General features: G+C 35.2%; 1 protein-coding gene across 1 annotated transcript in view; it reads left to right on the forward strand.

Annotated features, from left to right (window-relative positions):
- TOPAZ1 (testis and ovary specific TOPAZ 1) overlaps positions 1-14,906 on the forward strand; it is a 56,222-nt gene that overhangs the window by 20,591 nt on the left and 20,725 nt on the right. The window contains 8 exon segments of the mRNA XM_037148212.2: positions 1,993-2,057; positions 3,941-4,080; positions 5,664-5,749; positions 6,484-6,609; positions 8,538-8,601; positions 10,407-10,558; positions 10,768-10,860; positions 12,002-12,117. Of these exon segments, the coding sequence (XP_037004107.2) occupies positions 1,993-2,057; positions 3,941-4,080; positions 5,664-5,749; positions 6,484-6,609; positions 8,538-8,601; positions 10,407-10,558; positions 10,768-10,860; positions 12,002-12,117 (842 nt within the window).

Here is a 14,906-nt window from a genome sequence, read left to right on the forward strand (position 1 = left end):
ATTCTAGTTATTTAAATGTATAAACTAATTTGGGAGGAATTAACAGCTTAACATTTAATATTCTCATCCAGGAACATGGTATGTCTTTCTGTTTGTTAATGATTTATATTTCTCAGATGACTTTTATAGTTTTTTCTAAGGGTTCTAATAGTATATACAGTATGCACCATTGTAAAATATGATTATGTACCTTAAAAAAGACTAGTTGTTAAGAGTATAAATCCTATGAATTCTCATCACAAAGAGAAACCTTTTTTCTCTTTTTATTGTATCTATATCAAAAGATGGATATTAGTTGAACCTATTGTAGTCATTGCCCGATACACAGGGGTTGGCAAAAGTAGGTTTACAGTTGTTCATATGGAAAACAATACAATAATTAGCCATAATACAATAATAAACTTTCTCATACAACTATAAACCTACTTTTGCCAACTCCAGTATGTAAATTAGAACATGACGCTGAACACCTTAAACTTACACAGTGATGTGTGTCAATTGTTTCTCAATAAAACTATAAAAAATGTTGGTAAAAAAATAAAATTCAAAAGACTTTAGAAAAATATAAGTAAGATATTAAGTGGTTATCTCTACTCAAGTAATGGGTGATTTGGGGGGTCATTTTCTTGGTACCTGTTTTTTCAAAAGTTTAACATTTGAGTGTGTGTAACTTCTTTGTTGTTGTCGCTCAAGTACAGTTGTCTCCATTTTCCTGCCACTACTTCCCCCACCCCAGTTAGAAAATCACAATGCCCAAAACACTAATTTGAAATGGTTCAAGTATAGCATTGTTTTAAATACATATAAATATTTCTTTTTTATTTTTATGTGTTTTTATTGCACTATTTTCATGTGACTCAGAAATTACCTAGGAAAAGTTTTAAAAATTGTACAGATAATTAAGGGAAAGCACAGATAAATTTTAGCACATGGAGGGGCTTGAGGCTATTTCATATAATCATTCACTCTACTGTCTGACACAGAGAAGGTGGTCATTTTTTGACAAGATAGAAATTAAAAACAAGACAAAAACTCATTTTGAAGTCCTTACTGGTGCAGGTACTGTTTTCAACTCAGCTTCCTGCCCAATCATCTAGCTCTTTTACATGCATAGTCTTACACTTTGCCAACAAGTATTTATTATTAGTTAAGCCATAATTCAGGATCTCAGAGTGGAAGATACCCAGGTTCCCTTCGCCTCCCTGGGAGAAGGATGGAGGATAGAGGACTGGCGGGAAGCAGCAGCCAGTTCAGATCTTCCCAGGAAATGTGCTTCTGCCTGGCAATCATCCCAGGCCAACACCCAGGATATGGGGCAAAGGGATTTGTACACATGCTGGTACCATTTGCACATGGAGACCTCACCCCCTTTAGCAGGCATTGCCTGCTCACAGCAGTGGAAGTCCAGGTCATTCTGCCAACAGTTCCTTGTCTGGTTCTGGTTGGGGAAGCAGTTGTCAAGAGGGCTGGTCTGATAGTACTTGATTTTGGTCATGACATCTTCCACCATGTTGCCAACTCCCAAAGATACCCCTGAAGCTGCTTGCAGCTCACTGTGACCCTCAGCAAAGATGCCTCCATCTGACCAGAAGCAGAACTAAGACCTAAATACGTATAAATACTTCTAATGAAAAATAAATTTATGTTCATGAGTACCACCTAAAAGTAAAAATTACTCAAAGCTTTTTTTCTTAATGAAAAGAAGCATGAGTTGAATTGTTCATAATAATTTGAAATGTTGGCTTATACAATTAAAGGCAGTATCAAAAACTGAGAAAATTAATTCATATTAGTTTTTCTCTCAAGCAACGGTGGAAATTCTTAAATCAATATTCAGTATTTTCAATAATGCACGGTAGAATTGTTTTCTGGGTTGGCCATAAGCCAGTTGTTTAATTAATGCTTAATACCTTGTAATAAATTTGGTAAGTCTAATAGCTTAATATGGAATACAGATTTTTTCACTTGTACTTTTTAACCATATCTTTGCAGTATAAATTTTCAGATAAATTGAGTGCTAAAGATGAAAAAGAAAATATGCATGAAGTTTTCAAAAGGTCTGTAACATAATTTTACTTATGTAACATTCAAACAATTATTCATATAATTTGTCTTGAGTGTGTTTTTCATTCTCTGCTGTATGTGCCTGGATTAGCATGCCATTAGCCATTCATGGGCATTATTTGATTAATGTGCTAATTATACCTAGATATCAGGGATATTGTAAGTTATCTTAATGCCATCACTAAGTTTTTTGAGGCCTTAAAATATTTTTGAGGAAAGCATAAGGAATAATGATAAAATAAAAAAATAAAGAATGTGTATGTAACTTTTTAAAGGTCAGAGTGACTGAAATCAGATGAACAGTACAGTTTGCAGGTATTTTACATGACTGCAGTGGTCAGTACTGAGAGTTCCAGCATACTTACTAGAACATATACAAATACCAAATGTAGCGGTGGAGGCCATCTGAACCACCTTCCACACCCATTTTGCTGTTGAGACAAAGCACACTCAGATCAGGTGATGAATGTGTGCAAGTCTTGTGTTAAGCCAGTGGTTTTCAAAGTGTGACCCTTAGAGCAGCAGCATGGGAGAACTTGTCAGAAAAGTGGATTATTGTGTCTCACTCCCAACCTGCCAGATCCTGAACTCTGGAGTTGGGGCCCATGAAGCTGTGTTTAACAAGACCACCAGCTGACTGGACACATGCTGAAGTTTGGGAACCATTGTATTAAGGAAAGGCCTAGGTAAAAGTTAGATTGGCCCAGTAGGCCAGCATGGTTCGTGACCATTGAGAGATCAGATCTTAAAGAAAAAGTGACAGGGTTAACTTTTTTTTTTTCTATGGAAAGCATTTTGCTTACAAACTAAAAAACGTCATTAGAGCCTACAAAGTTTCATCCTCACTTTGGCTCTACCATAAGGACCAGGAATGTGACATGGGGCAAGTCACTATATTACCCTGGGCTTCAGTCATCCAATCAAAAATAAAAGAATTTGACTAGAGACATTTTACCATCTATAAAATTTCATAACTCCTACTTCTTTGTTTTATGTTACTGCTTTTGATTTATTTGAAGAAGCATTATGTTGATTGCATATATCAGTGATGTCCCAAGTTGGGTAGAGAAAGAAAGTATTTTGTATGTTTTTTAAAAATTAAACTCTTATCGATGCTGAGTTTCAGCTTAATTAAATGTGGGCCCCTCTTCTTATTTACTGTTATTCTCTTTTGGTCTGAGGAACCCCTGCTGAAAAAGCTTATTAGAATTGTTTTCAAGATAAAATATTATAGTATCTGAGTAATCTTCTAAGAAGTAAATTCATTTCTATCTATCAGTTCTGATATGCTTCCCATCCTCCCCCTTGCTTAAGTTACTTATTTTTCTAGATAAGTAACTGCCAGGTAAAGTTTTTCTAAAATTGGTTGTATAGAATCTCACATGTTAGAATATAGGCAAAGCTGTTTAAATCAGCAAACAAGAACAATACATTTTTTTACCTTCTTCCCAAAGGAAGCTCTCAAGTACATGTATAAATTTATTATATATACTTGTCCTAAAGAATAATTTATAATTTACTTCTTTTATTGAATTATTAATAGAGTAATTGAGTGGTCTTTTCTGAATTGGAATGCTAGGCCAATTATTCCTTAGACTTTTTGTCTGGCATGCTCAAAAATATTTTGCTCTAGTTTTAATCCCATCACTTCATTCCCACCCATACCCCAGTCATTTAGCAAGCTTTGGTTTTCTAGTTACGTAGGCAGATGCAACCTGTTAAAAATACTGAATAATCATAGAATGATCATAGTGCACAGCATAGGAGATAGCATATTCATAGCATTAGGTTGTGTCTCTACTCAATTTGATTCTCATTTACTTTGATGTTTTTCAAATAAATTTAAATTCTGACTCTGATTTTTCTATTCACACAGCGGAGATTCTAAAAGTGCAGAGGTCATGGTTGGTGAATGGCAGTTAGCAGCACTGGGCCCGAAACCTCTGTGCTTATCGTTGCCACACTTCAATCTAAGTGCTTATCAAGAAAACACATTACGGAAGCCGTGGATGAATGGTACTGTTTTATTAATAAAATTCTGGCCCTGGTTAGTGTGGCTCAGTGGATTGAGCAGAGGTCTGTGGATCAAAGGGTCACTGGTTCAATTCCTGCTCAGGGCACGCGCCTGGGTTGCGGGCCAGGCCCCCAGTTCCAGGTGTGCAAGAGGCAAGCAATGGATGTTTGTCTCATACATCAGTGTTTCTCTCATTCTCCCTTCCTTCCCCTCTCTGAAAATAGATAAGTAAAACCTTGTAAAAAATAAAATGAAATGAAATTCTGTTGGACTTTGATAACATAGAAACTATATAGGAGATTTTTCTACCAAAAACAAAAAAGTAAAAAAACATCAAAATAAGCATAGAATATGTTAAAATTAAAAGGTTTTTGCACCTTTATTAGTACTTTTGATGGAAAATCTGTGTTTATGTGATAATGACAATACAAGTAAATTACAGGTTATACCTAAAGCTTCATATCTTTGTTGAGTACTTAGAATGTATTTTAGAATTTGTATCAGTTCTTTTAATAACCTATACTGCTTTGATAAAAATAAGCTAGATTGGGGAATGAATTCAGAGACAATAAAACCTCTCTGTGTAGCTCACACCTAACTCTTCTGTGCCTCCCCACCACTGACTTCGTGCCACCTGGTGTTGTTGGGTACTACAGCAGCAAACCCATGGTGGCCACGTCCTGAAAATCCATAATGAAAGTGACTGCAAAGCTATGCAGCCAAAAGCATTAGCTTGCTCCAAATTATATCTGATGCTGCCAAAGTAAAAATGAAATTACTTAAAAAGTTTGTTTTATCTTTAGAAAAAAGTTTCAGTGTCCTAATTTTCATTTTAAAAGACCAGCATTAAGGGGTATGATACCTGGTATATTCATCAGGTCAGGCTGCAATAACAAAATACCATGGCGTGGGTGCTTAAACAACAGAAATTTATTTCACGTGATTTGAAGGTCGAAGTCCAAGATCAAGTTCTGTCAGGGTTCAGTTTCTGGCTCTCTTTCTGGACTGCATTTGGTTGCCTTCTTGCTAAGTCTTCACAATGCCTTTCCTTTGATGCATGTGCATAGCAAGCTTTCTGGTGTGTCTTCTTACAAAGACACTCTTTCTATCAGACAGGGCCTCACCCATGTGACCCCATTAAACCTTAATACTTCCTTTAAAACCCTATTACCAAATAAAGTCAGATTAGTGGTTAGGGCTTGAACATAGGAATTTGAAAGAGGGGGCACAGTCTAGTCGAAGCACCTGGGATTGTGTCCATGGTCTTCTTCCCTTAGAAAAGCTTGTTGTGTGTAATACTTGTTGGTTTAACTTACAGACAGTCCTTTGAATGCAGTGATCAGTGCTGCTGTGTAAGGCTTGTCAGACAGTATCTTAGCTTCTAATACTGGAACTGCCTAAGGCGAGCGCCCAATATGTTAATCATCCTGTAGTTCACAGGAACACTCCATGGCACAGTCTGTGAACTGAGCACAAATAGTCCAAAGTGAAACTTTAAAGCAGATAGTAGTGGTCATGTGTTTCATTGTATGAAAGAAATGAGTGGTAACCTATTGTGTGTAATGTCATTCTCAATCATTTATAGATTTCAGGTTTCCAGGAAAACACTGTGTCCTAAAGTTGCAGAATCCTGAAACCTGTGAAATATTTAAGAGGGAAAAGACTGTAAGGGTAAGACCCCATTTAAAAAAAATAATAATTTTAGTACATACTTTGGGCCTTTCTGGTTGCATTTCCCTATTGTTTTTAAGCAGTTTCAGTCATTATGTGGATTTTCAATTGAGCTGGGTGGTAACAGGAAGAGAATACATAGTGATTCAGAGGATATTCACAAATAACATAAGAGGTTAAAAGCAAAAGAGGGGTTGGATATCCAAAACAGGAAATACAGGGTGAATATTCCCTGTGATAAAAGGGAATAGTGGTGTAGAGTAGTTTGTAGGAAAGGTTTGTTGTAAAAATCTTTGACTTTGTCATTTGCCTTTTTCTATTAATTTGAAAAGCTAAGGAAAATTTTGGTTCTAATAAATGTATTTGAAATATGAAAGTTTTAATATGCATCAGAATTAACTTTTTATGAAAGCAAATGGCACAGGTACACCAGAAGGAAGGGGGAATATATAAGCTTTTTTAAAAAAAAGTTAAAGATGCAAGCAAACAATAATAACTTTGATGGAATTTTTTACAGTAACGAAAATTGCAAAAATTCAGACAACTCACTTTGATTTCTTCATTATTTTTTAAAATGTAAATTGTTTGAAGTTTTATTTTTTTATAAAGTCAGCAAGCAATTTATCTTAATACTGTTTTAGGTATAGATTTCTGTTTGCCTCAAATGCTTTCTCACTTGAGTATAATAAGCGTTTTACATTTAACACAGAAAGGGAATTTTTATTATTTTCTAGGTGTTTCAGAAGCCCCTTGGGTTGATCATACCCCCTGGATATTGCAAATTTCATTTTAATACATTACGTGGCTGTGAGCGACCACAGTGTAAGTTTGCTCACGTGCCTGAGCAAGGGGATGAAAAGGTACAGTATGTAGAGTCTTTGAAGTAGAGAATGTTTTGATAACCATCTAATCATATGTTTTAATTTAGATTTTCATTGACACCTAGTAGAGGAGCTTTGCCTGATTTCGTGCCTAACATAAATGAAATCATACAACCTGCATTCTGCTGTATCTGATTTCTTTGCCTTGGTGTTTTTGAGATTCATCTTTTTTTAACTTAATCGTGGACTTTTCTTGCTCATTGCTGTATAATATTGAAGTTCTGTTATGTGAGTATATCAGAATATGTCTGTTGGTAAATATATGTTTGATGGGCATCTGGGCAGTTTCTGAATTTGGTAATTACAACAATAATGCTGTCAATGTCATGTCTTTTGTACATATGTACACATTGTGATGGCTTATACTTAAAGCTGGAATTGCTGGGTTGTAGGGTCTGCATAGGTTCAACTCTAGTAGATAATGCAACACATTTCTAGAGTACTTTACCAGATTATACTCCCACTAGCAATGCCTGAGAGTTCTGGTTGCTTCACGTCCTCCTCAGCTCTTGGTATTATCCACCTTTTAATTTTAGCCTTTCTGATAAGTGGTAAGTGATGCCTTCCCTGGTCATCCACGAAGCTGAGCAGCTTTCAAAATCTTTATTGGCCCTGGACAGTGTGGTTTAGCTGGTCAGAGCCTAGTCCTGTAACCAGAGTATTGCAGGTTCAGTACCAGTCTGGGCACGTTTGATCCCCAGTCAGGGCATGTTTGATCCCCAGTCAGGGCATGGACTAGAGGCAACCAGTCAGTGCTTCTCTCTTGCACTGATATTTCTCTCCCTCCCTTCCTCTCTCTCTAAAAGCAATGGAAAAAAATGTCATTGGGTTAGGATAAAAAAATAATTTAAAGAATTAAAATATCTTTATTGAACATGTGGATATCCCCTTTTCGGAAATTCTAAATATTTTGCCCATATTCTATGGGATTGTCTTTTTCTTACCCTTTTAAGAATTCTTTACATATTCTGGATACAAGTTCTTTGTTGGACGTGTACAATATATTGAAGATACCTGTTACTATTTTAAAGGTTGCCTTTTCTCTCTCCTAAAGGTATGTTTGATAAGCAGAATTTCTTAATTTTTTTGCCCAATTTTGTCAGTTTTTCTTTTGTGATGTTAACTTTTCCCATCCTATTGAAGAAATCTTTGCGAAGATCATCAAAATGTTTCTTTTTCATATAAAAGTTTTATTGTTTTATGTTTTGCATTTACTCTAAGCCATTCAGAAGTGATTTTTATTTGTGATGAGAGGTCAAGATAATATTTTTCCCCATGTGGATCCCCAGAATACCTAACATCATTACTAAAAAGACCATTTTTCCCCTCAAGTATCACCATGTCATAAATTCAGCCAATAATATATGAATAGATCTACTTCTGGCTGCTCTGTTCTAACCCACTGGTAAGTGTGTTTATCCTTGAGTCAATAAATGGTTATTTTTTAAATGACCTAAATAAGGTGTTTTTTAAAATATTTTATTTATTTATTTTTCAAGAGAGGGGAAAGGAAGGAGAAGGAGTGGGAGAGAAATATCAATGTATGGTTACCTCTCTTGTGTCCCCTGCTGGGAACTAGCCTGCAACCCAGGCATGTGCCCTGACTGGGAATCGAACTGTGATACTGTGGTTCGCAGGCCCACGCAAGGTGTTTTTATTATAATGTTCCAGGATTTTCCTCCCTTCTTCAATTGCATGTAATTTTGACTCTGTTTCCTTGACTCTTTCTTTGACAGAGCTTCTCTAGTTAGGGCTTTTGTAATAAATTCAGTATACATTTCAAATTAACATCAGCTTTTTTAGTCTATTGCTTTAAGTTCACTTTAGAAAATTGGTATAAGCATAAAGATAGGGTTGAAATTTGTGTAATTTTTATGAAAGAAAGGTAATTTTTGCCATTTTTGCAGATTTGCATGGATGTGTTTAAGAAATACATAAGTATCAATGAGCTGTGTTTGCTACAACGTGCAGGTATGAGACAATGGAATGATTATTATAAATTCATTAATATGTTTCAAACAATGTACTATTATGTCTTACAGTTTGAAAGTAGTTTAGTATTTTTAAGTGTGAAAACCAAATGCCTCCCCCACTTGCTAAAGTGACTTCCAGAGGATTTAAAGAACTAGTACCTTTTTTTTCCCCTTCATTTTTCTCTTTTTAACCTTTGAGCACCAGATGTTAAAGATGAGGACATTCAAAACAATCGAACATATGGGGAAAATTTTAAAGTGATCACACATGCTCAGGGAAAAGCTCAGAAGAGACCTGAGAAAACCTTAAGTTTACATTTCAGGCAGATTCTCCTACAGAGACAGCCTACAATAATGATGGAAAATTTTTTTCAAGTTCAAAAAGAATAACAAAAAAAAAACCCCAGCAAACCCTGAGGAAGGGAAAAAAATCTGAGCACTATTGTTACCAGAACAGTAAATTCAAATGCCCACTTCAACAAAAAGTCACAAGGGATACAAAGAAACAGAAAAAGGGTGGCCCATTCAAAGGAAAACCTGAGTCAACAGGCATTTTCTCTGTAAAAAATTTGATAACAGATATATTAGATAAAACACCTGTCTTAAAGATGCTTAAAGAACTAAAGAAGACATGGAGAGTCAAGAAAACAAAGTATGAACCAAATGGAAATATCAGCAAAAGATTTAAAAAACCCAAAAGAAAACAAGAAAATTATAGATCTGAAATGTGCAATAATTGAAATGAAAAAGTCATTAGAGGGATTTGAAGGTGGATTTGAGCAGACAGAAGAATCAACAAACAGGAAGGTAAGACAATGGAAATGACCTAGTCTGGAGAACAGAAAGAAGAAACATTGAAGAAAAGTGATCACAGCCTAAGGGATCTGTGGGACACCATTAAACAGACCAATATACACATTGTGAGAGTTCCAGAAGGAGAAAAGAAAGAGAAGGGGGCGGGGACAATATATGAATAAATAGCTGCTGAAAATGTCCCAAATTTGATGAAAGTCATGAATATAAATATCCAACAAGCTTAAACTCCAAGTAAGATGAACTCAAAGAAACCCACACTGAGACATATTATAATCAAACTCACTAAAACCAACTAAGAGGCAAAGACTCTTAAAAAAACAAGCAAATCATCACATTTAAGAGCTCCTTAATAAGATTAAAGCAGGCTTCTCAACAGAACTTTGGAGGCCAGAAGGCAGTAGGTCAATGTGCAAAATGCTAAAAGAAAATATCTGTCATCAAAGAACTCTGTATCTAGCAAAACTGCCCTTCAAAAATGAGGGATAAGTACAGCTAAAAGCTGAGAGGGTTCATTTACTTGCATGGTGAAACAATAGGACCCTAGGCAGTAAAAGTTTATATATAAAACATATATACGTATACCTATGTTGGTGGGGTTAAAACAAGAATGTATGTCAAAATAGTCTGCATCCATCCCCAAATTGTATAGCTTCTCACACATGACTGGGCCACTGCCTGAAGGGAACTCTCTTGGGAGTTCATATTGAGACCATGATGTAGGAGGCAATTTGGACCTACTTTTTGTGAAGAGCACATGAGTTAGCTCCCCCTCTAGTTCCTAACATGCCTGGTTGACTTCAAATGTCATTGTCATTAACTTTGGCTTTAAATTATTTTCATCAGATATTTCTGATCCAAGTGTACCCTTAAGAAAATGAATTTCTACTACTCAGTCTTTAAATAGAGAAAAATTATCCAATTTAGAAAAGATGAATATCTTAAAACTAGTAAATGTCTTTAATGTGTATATATTTTTTTCACTTTCAGTAAACATATTTATGGAGTACTACCAAATGTTTCCTCCCGGTATACACTTTGATTTACAAGTGCTGAATGGCCTTCTGAATTCCTTACTCAAGCATTGTTTATTGAAAGAAGTGTTTCAGGTAGTGAGCCTCAGCATAATGGTTAAAATGCTGGTAAGTAACCCCAAAATACATCATTGTTATGTATCATTGTCAATATTTTAAGTTAATTCCTTGATTATAGTTCTAGTTTGTATAATTTAGCCATTAAATTTCTATGTTTGTTGAATACTTCCTAGAGGACACTTGTGTTTTCAGCAGTACACCTCAAGTGTACAAAATAAGACATGAAAATGAGCGTGATTTTTTTTTGTTTTATCCAGCCTACTGTGAAAATATTACTAGAAATATTTGAGTATGTGGCAACTATGAAATTAAGGAAAGCTGTACCTGCTTTAATTGATATCCTTTGCAAGGTATGATTTTATTTTATCTCTTTTAGTCTCTCATAGTGAATAATCAATGAAATGAAAATAATGATTTAGAAAGAAATGATTTTCAAGAAAATAATCATTTCCACTTATACTCTTAAACTACCTTTTATTCACATTCTTGATACCAAAGAATCCTATTTTCTGGAATGTTTATTTTCTCCTGAAATAGAGTTTATAAACTGGCTCCAGTGACTGACAGGCCTTTCCCTTAACTAAATAGTTCCAAGCACTCCAGGTGACTTCTTTCTGATTCATGAACTATCCTCATATCTACACTTTAAGGATGATTACAGAAAATTTTCCTCTTAAAAAGATTTGAGGTCATTTCTAACAAAAATACACAAATAAATATATGAATAGAAAGAAAACCTTGACCAAAACAAAGAAAGTTAATAGGAAATGGTGGCTAGGAATTAATTTATATTTGGCATAAACAAAAAATTATGGCTCTCTAAAAAATATTAAAATTTTTACTTTTGTCAAATACTTCCTGTTATTCAGTACTACCCAGCCATCCATTTCAGAATAAACCTAATAGCAGGTAAACCCCTGCTAAAGGGGTTTCTGCTAAAGAAAACCCTTCATTTTCTTTAGGAAGCAACATTGGAACTACTCTAGCAGTTGAAGAAGTATTTCAGTGAACACCTCTAGTTCCACATGACAAAACTTGACAGAATTACTTGCCTGGAAAATTTTTTGAGTCAGAGATTACTGATGACCTGTACTTGTTGTAAGAGACCTGAGTTGTACGCTTCTCAGGAAGTTTTCACTCAGGGATGAGGTGCACATCAGTGCTGTACTAACAGACAGAATGAGTGCCAAACAGGAGGTAGAGTGACAAAGTTGTTGGGGTAACTTGGAGAACAGGAAGGATATTCGAGTCTCATATTCAAACTGTTATTTTCATTTTTACTTTAAATTCTTGAAGTAGGGTGTCTTATTGTAGTGCTCAAATTTTTAAAGAAAATATAGCTGAATTTTTTAAGGAGTTGTAATTCTACTCGTCTGTTTCACTTCCATCAGTCTATGAGTTGTTTCACACATACTGGTTTTCAACTCTTTCATATTTTTATGAGAATGACTACTGTAAGGCTAAAGAAAAAATGTTTTTTCTCTTCTGCAGCTTGTTAAAGCTGGGATGGTACTTGACCCAGAACACTTTAACTATATCGTTAAGCTTTTGTACCAAGTGCAGGCTTCCAAACAAGAAATAACTGCAGTTCTAAAAATGAAGCCCAGGTAAGAAAAGTTATTAAAATTAAGGCTAAAAATATATTTTTTTGGTGGGGACTTATAAAGGATGAGGGCAAAGCACTTATCACTGTTCACATGTCCAGACCTCTGGTTACTCACTGTAAGCTCTTCATCTCTCGGCTGTGTCTTAGTTACATTGTCGTTCGTCAGGCTGCCTCTAGCCAGCCCTCCTGGCCAGCCTCACCGTGTCTTTCTCAGTATCCGATTTCATCTCAGTGCCCATCAATATTAAAAGGAATGTCTCGTATCCTCTGGTTCACAACTTAATTCCATTTAACGCATTCTCTTATGTGTATGAATTACTTTAATTCTTTTTTCTCTCTCACTCTTTTGTCATGCTAGCTAAAATTATTTTAATTCCTCTCCTTCCATTTTTTCTATCACTGCTTACTTTTCCTATTCAACTTATGGGCCTCCAAAGGCCTTCAAAAAAACTATGATAATTGTAAGAGTAATACCATAATATATCTGTATTGAGTAAAAGGAAAGCCATGGTTTGACAAAAGAATTTTGTTAAACTACACATACATAGAGAAAAGTCTCCAAATTATATTATTCTTCCCCTGAGCCATAGACTGCTGTGGCAGAGAGCTCGGGTGACTGGTAGACCTTAGTCCCCTACCAGATTCAGTGGCAGCTGGCACAAGGGAATTGTATGCATCCCAGTTGAAGTGAAGCAGCAGTACCCTTGTGACCAAGACAGCTACATAACTCCACCCTTCATGCAGTAACTGGGAAAAGGTTGACTTGGTGTAGGAAGACTCCAGAACAAACCAGCCTTTGTTTTTAAATTTTCAGTGACACAATCACACGAATATTTTTATGGTTTATTTTACAGCCCCTAGTTTTGAAAATCGTATCCTTATATGCTCTGCCCTTTCCTATGCTCCTGATTCAAAACAGTTGTTTAGTATTTTTTCAGAGGCAGTAACATTGGTGACCTGTTGATGAAGGTGAGAGTAGGAAAATAACAGTAGTTAGTTAAAGGGTATGGATTATGGTTGAGGATGTGGACCCAGCCTCAAGGCAAAAAAAAAAAAGTATTATTATTTTATATTTGAATTTCCCTGGCACACTTTGAAGTAAATATCCTCTCTGGGCTAGGGAAATTAGATTTAATAAACACTCATACTTTGATTTTTATTATAGTTTTTAATTAAATAGTTTATAGTTCATTTGAAAAGCTTTCACTCAGTAATAAAGCTGCTACAAAAAATTCTAACATTTATATTGAGGACATCAGTGAGAATATAGGTGTGTCTATAATCTACAAAACTTGTTAACATACATTTAATGGCTTAAAAATTTATTTCAAAATAATTTTTGATTTACAGAAATGTTGCAAAAATTAGTATAGAGACTTCCCCTGTACCCTTCATCTAGCTTCCTTTCATGTTAACACCCACCATATTATTATAGTGCACTTATTAAAACCAGGAAGTTCACTTTGGTACAAATCTATTAACTACAGATCTCATTGCATCACAGTAGGGGTACATGGTATCACTGTCTCTTGTTGCTGGTTAAGCTTACCTTGAACACTTAGTTAAAAATGTTAGCTGCCAGTCTCTACACTGTACAGTTAATGTTTGTCCCTTTGTAGTTAATAAGCATTTCAAGGAAGAGACTTTAGCATTACCCAGTGTCCTGCCTCTCATCACTCCTTCATGCATTAATTTCACTGTTCATCAGTGGATCCTTCCTGCAGGTTGCTACTCTGGTATTTGCCCAGTGGTGATTCTTTATCTTCCCCATTTCTTGTATATTTTACTAGTTGGAATTCAATAGTAAAGAAGAGTCGTCCCTTGCCCTACATTTATTTACTTATTCAGTTATCTATATCAGCATGAACTCGTAGGTATTTATAATGTTTTATTCTATGGATTATATATAATTTTAGTACTGCCATTAATCATCGTGCTTCTCAAATTGTAGATTTGACCTTTTGGAATTCCTCAGCTTGGTTTCTATATCCTTTCATCATGTTCTCTTCATGATTAGTCTTTAAATGATTTGTCTAATTGCATTGGCTCATAACTTCTGATACAATGTTGATAAAGCCATCTTAACCATTTTTAAGTGTACAGTTCAGCGGTATTAAATACATTCACATTGTTTTTGCAACTATCACCATTAACCATCCTTATAATTCTTACATCTTACAAAACTGATCTGTTTGTTAATATTTTATCAATATTTTTGCATCACCATTATGAGTAATATTGTTCTATAGTTTGTCCTGTCTCTATCTAGTTTAGGTATCAATGTTATACTTGCTTTACAAAAGGAATTAAGAAGTGGTTCTTCCTTTTTAATGATCTGTAATAATTTGTAGAACATTGGGGCTAATTACCAAAACTGACCCTGTAGTTGGCTGTTATACTCTCTTCTTTCCCTTCTTTCTTCTTTTCCTCTTTTCAGTTGCCAAATGGTGCATTTCTTTTTCATTTCTGTCTTTTATTCTCTCCCACAAGCCTTGCATGTCAGATTGCCTTCTTTAAATATACAAACTTTTTAGTTCCTTCTGTGTGGTCTACATTCTTCCTACCCAGAAACTTTTATTCTTTTTAGCATTTTCAAACTTAGTGTGGACTTAGTTTGGTAGTGGTTTTTTGTTAGCTCCTTCCGGCAGTTTCCTTTTGTGGTTCTTCCCCATGTACTTTTTTTATTGCTTCATTTTTGTTTGGGTCTGACTTCGCTTGTTGGAGCAGTGAGGGTGGAGTGGGGACTAGAGATCAAGTGCTGTGATTTAATATTTTTTCTCTTTTTATTCA

This window comes from Artibeus jamaicensis, unplaced genomic scaffold (assembly GCF_021234435.1).
Source record: "Artibeus jamaicensis isolate MK-2021 breed Jamaican fruit bat unplaced genomic scaffold, CSHL_Jam_final contig_519, whole genome shotgun sequence".
NCBI lineage: Eukaryota > Metazoa > Chordata > Mammalia > Chiroptera > Phyllostomidae > Artibeus > Artibeus jamaicensis.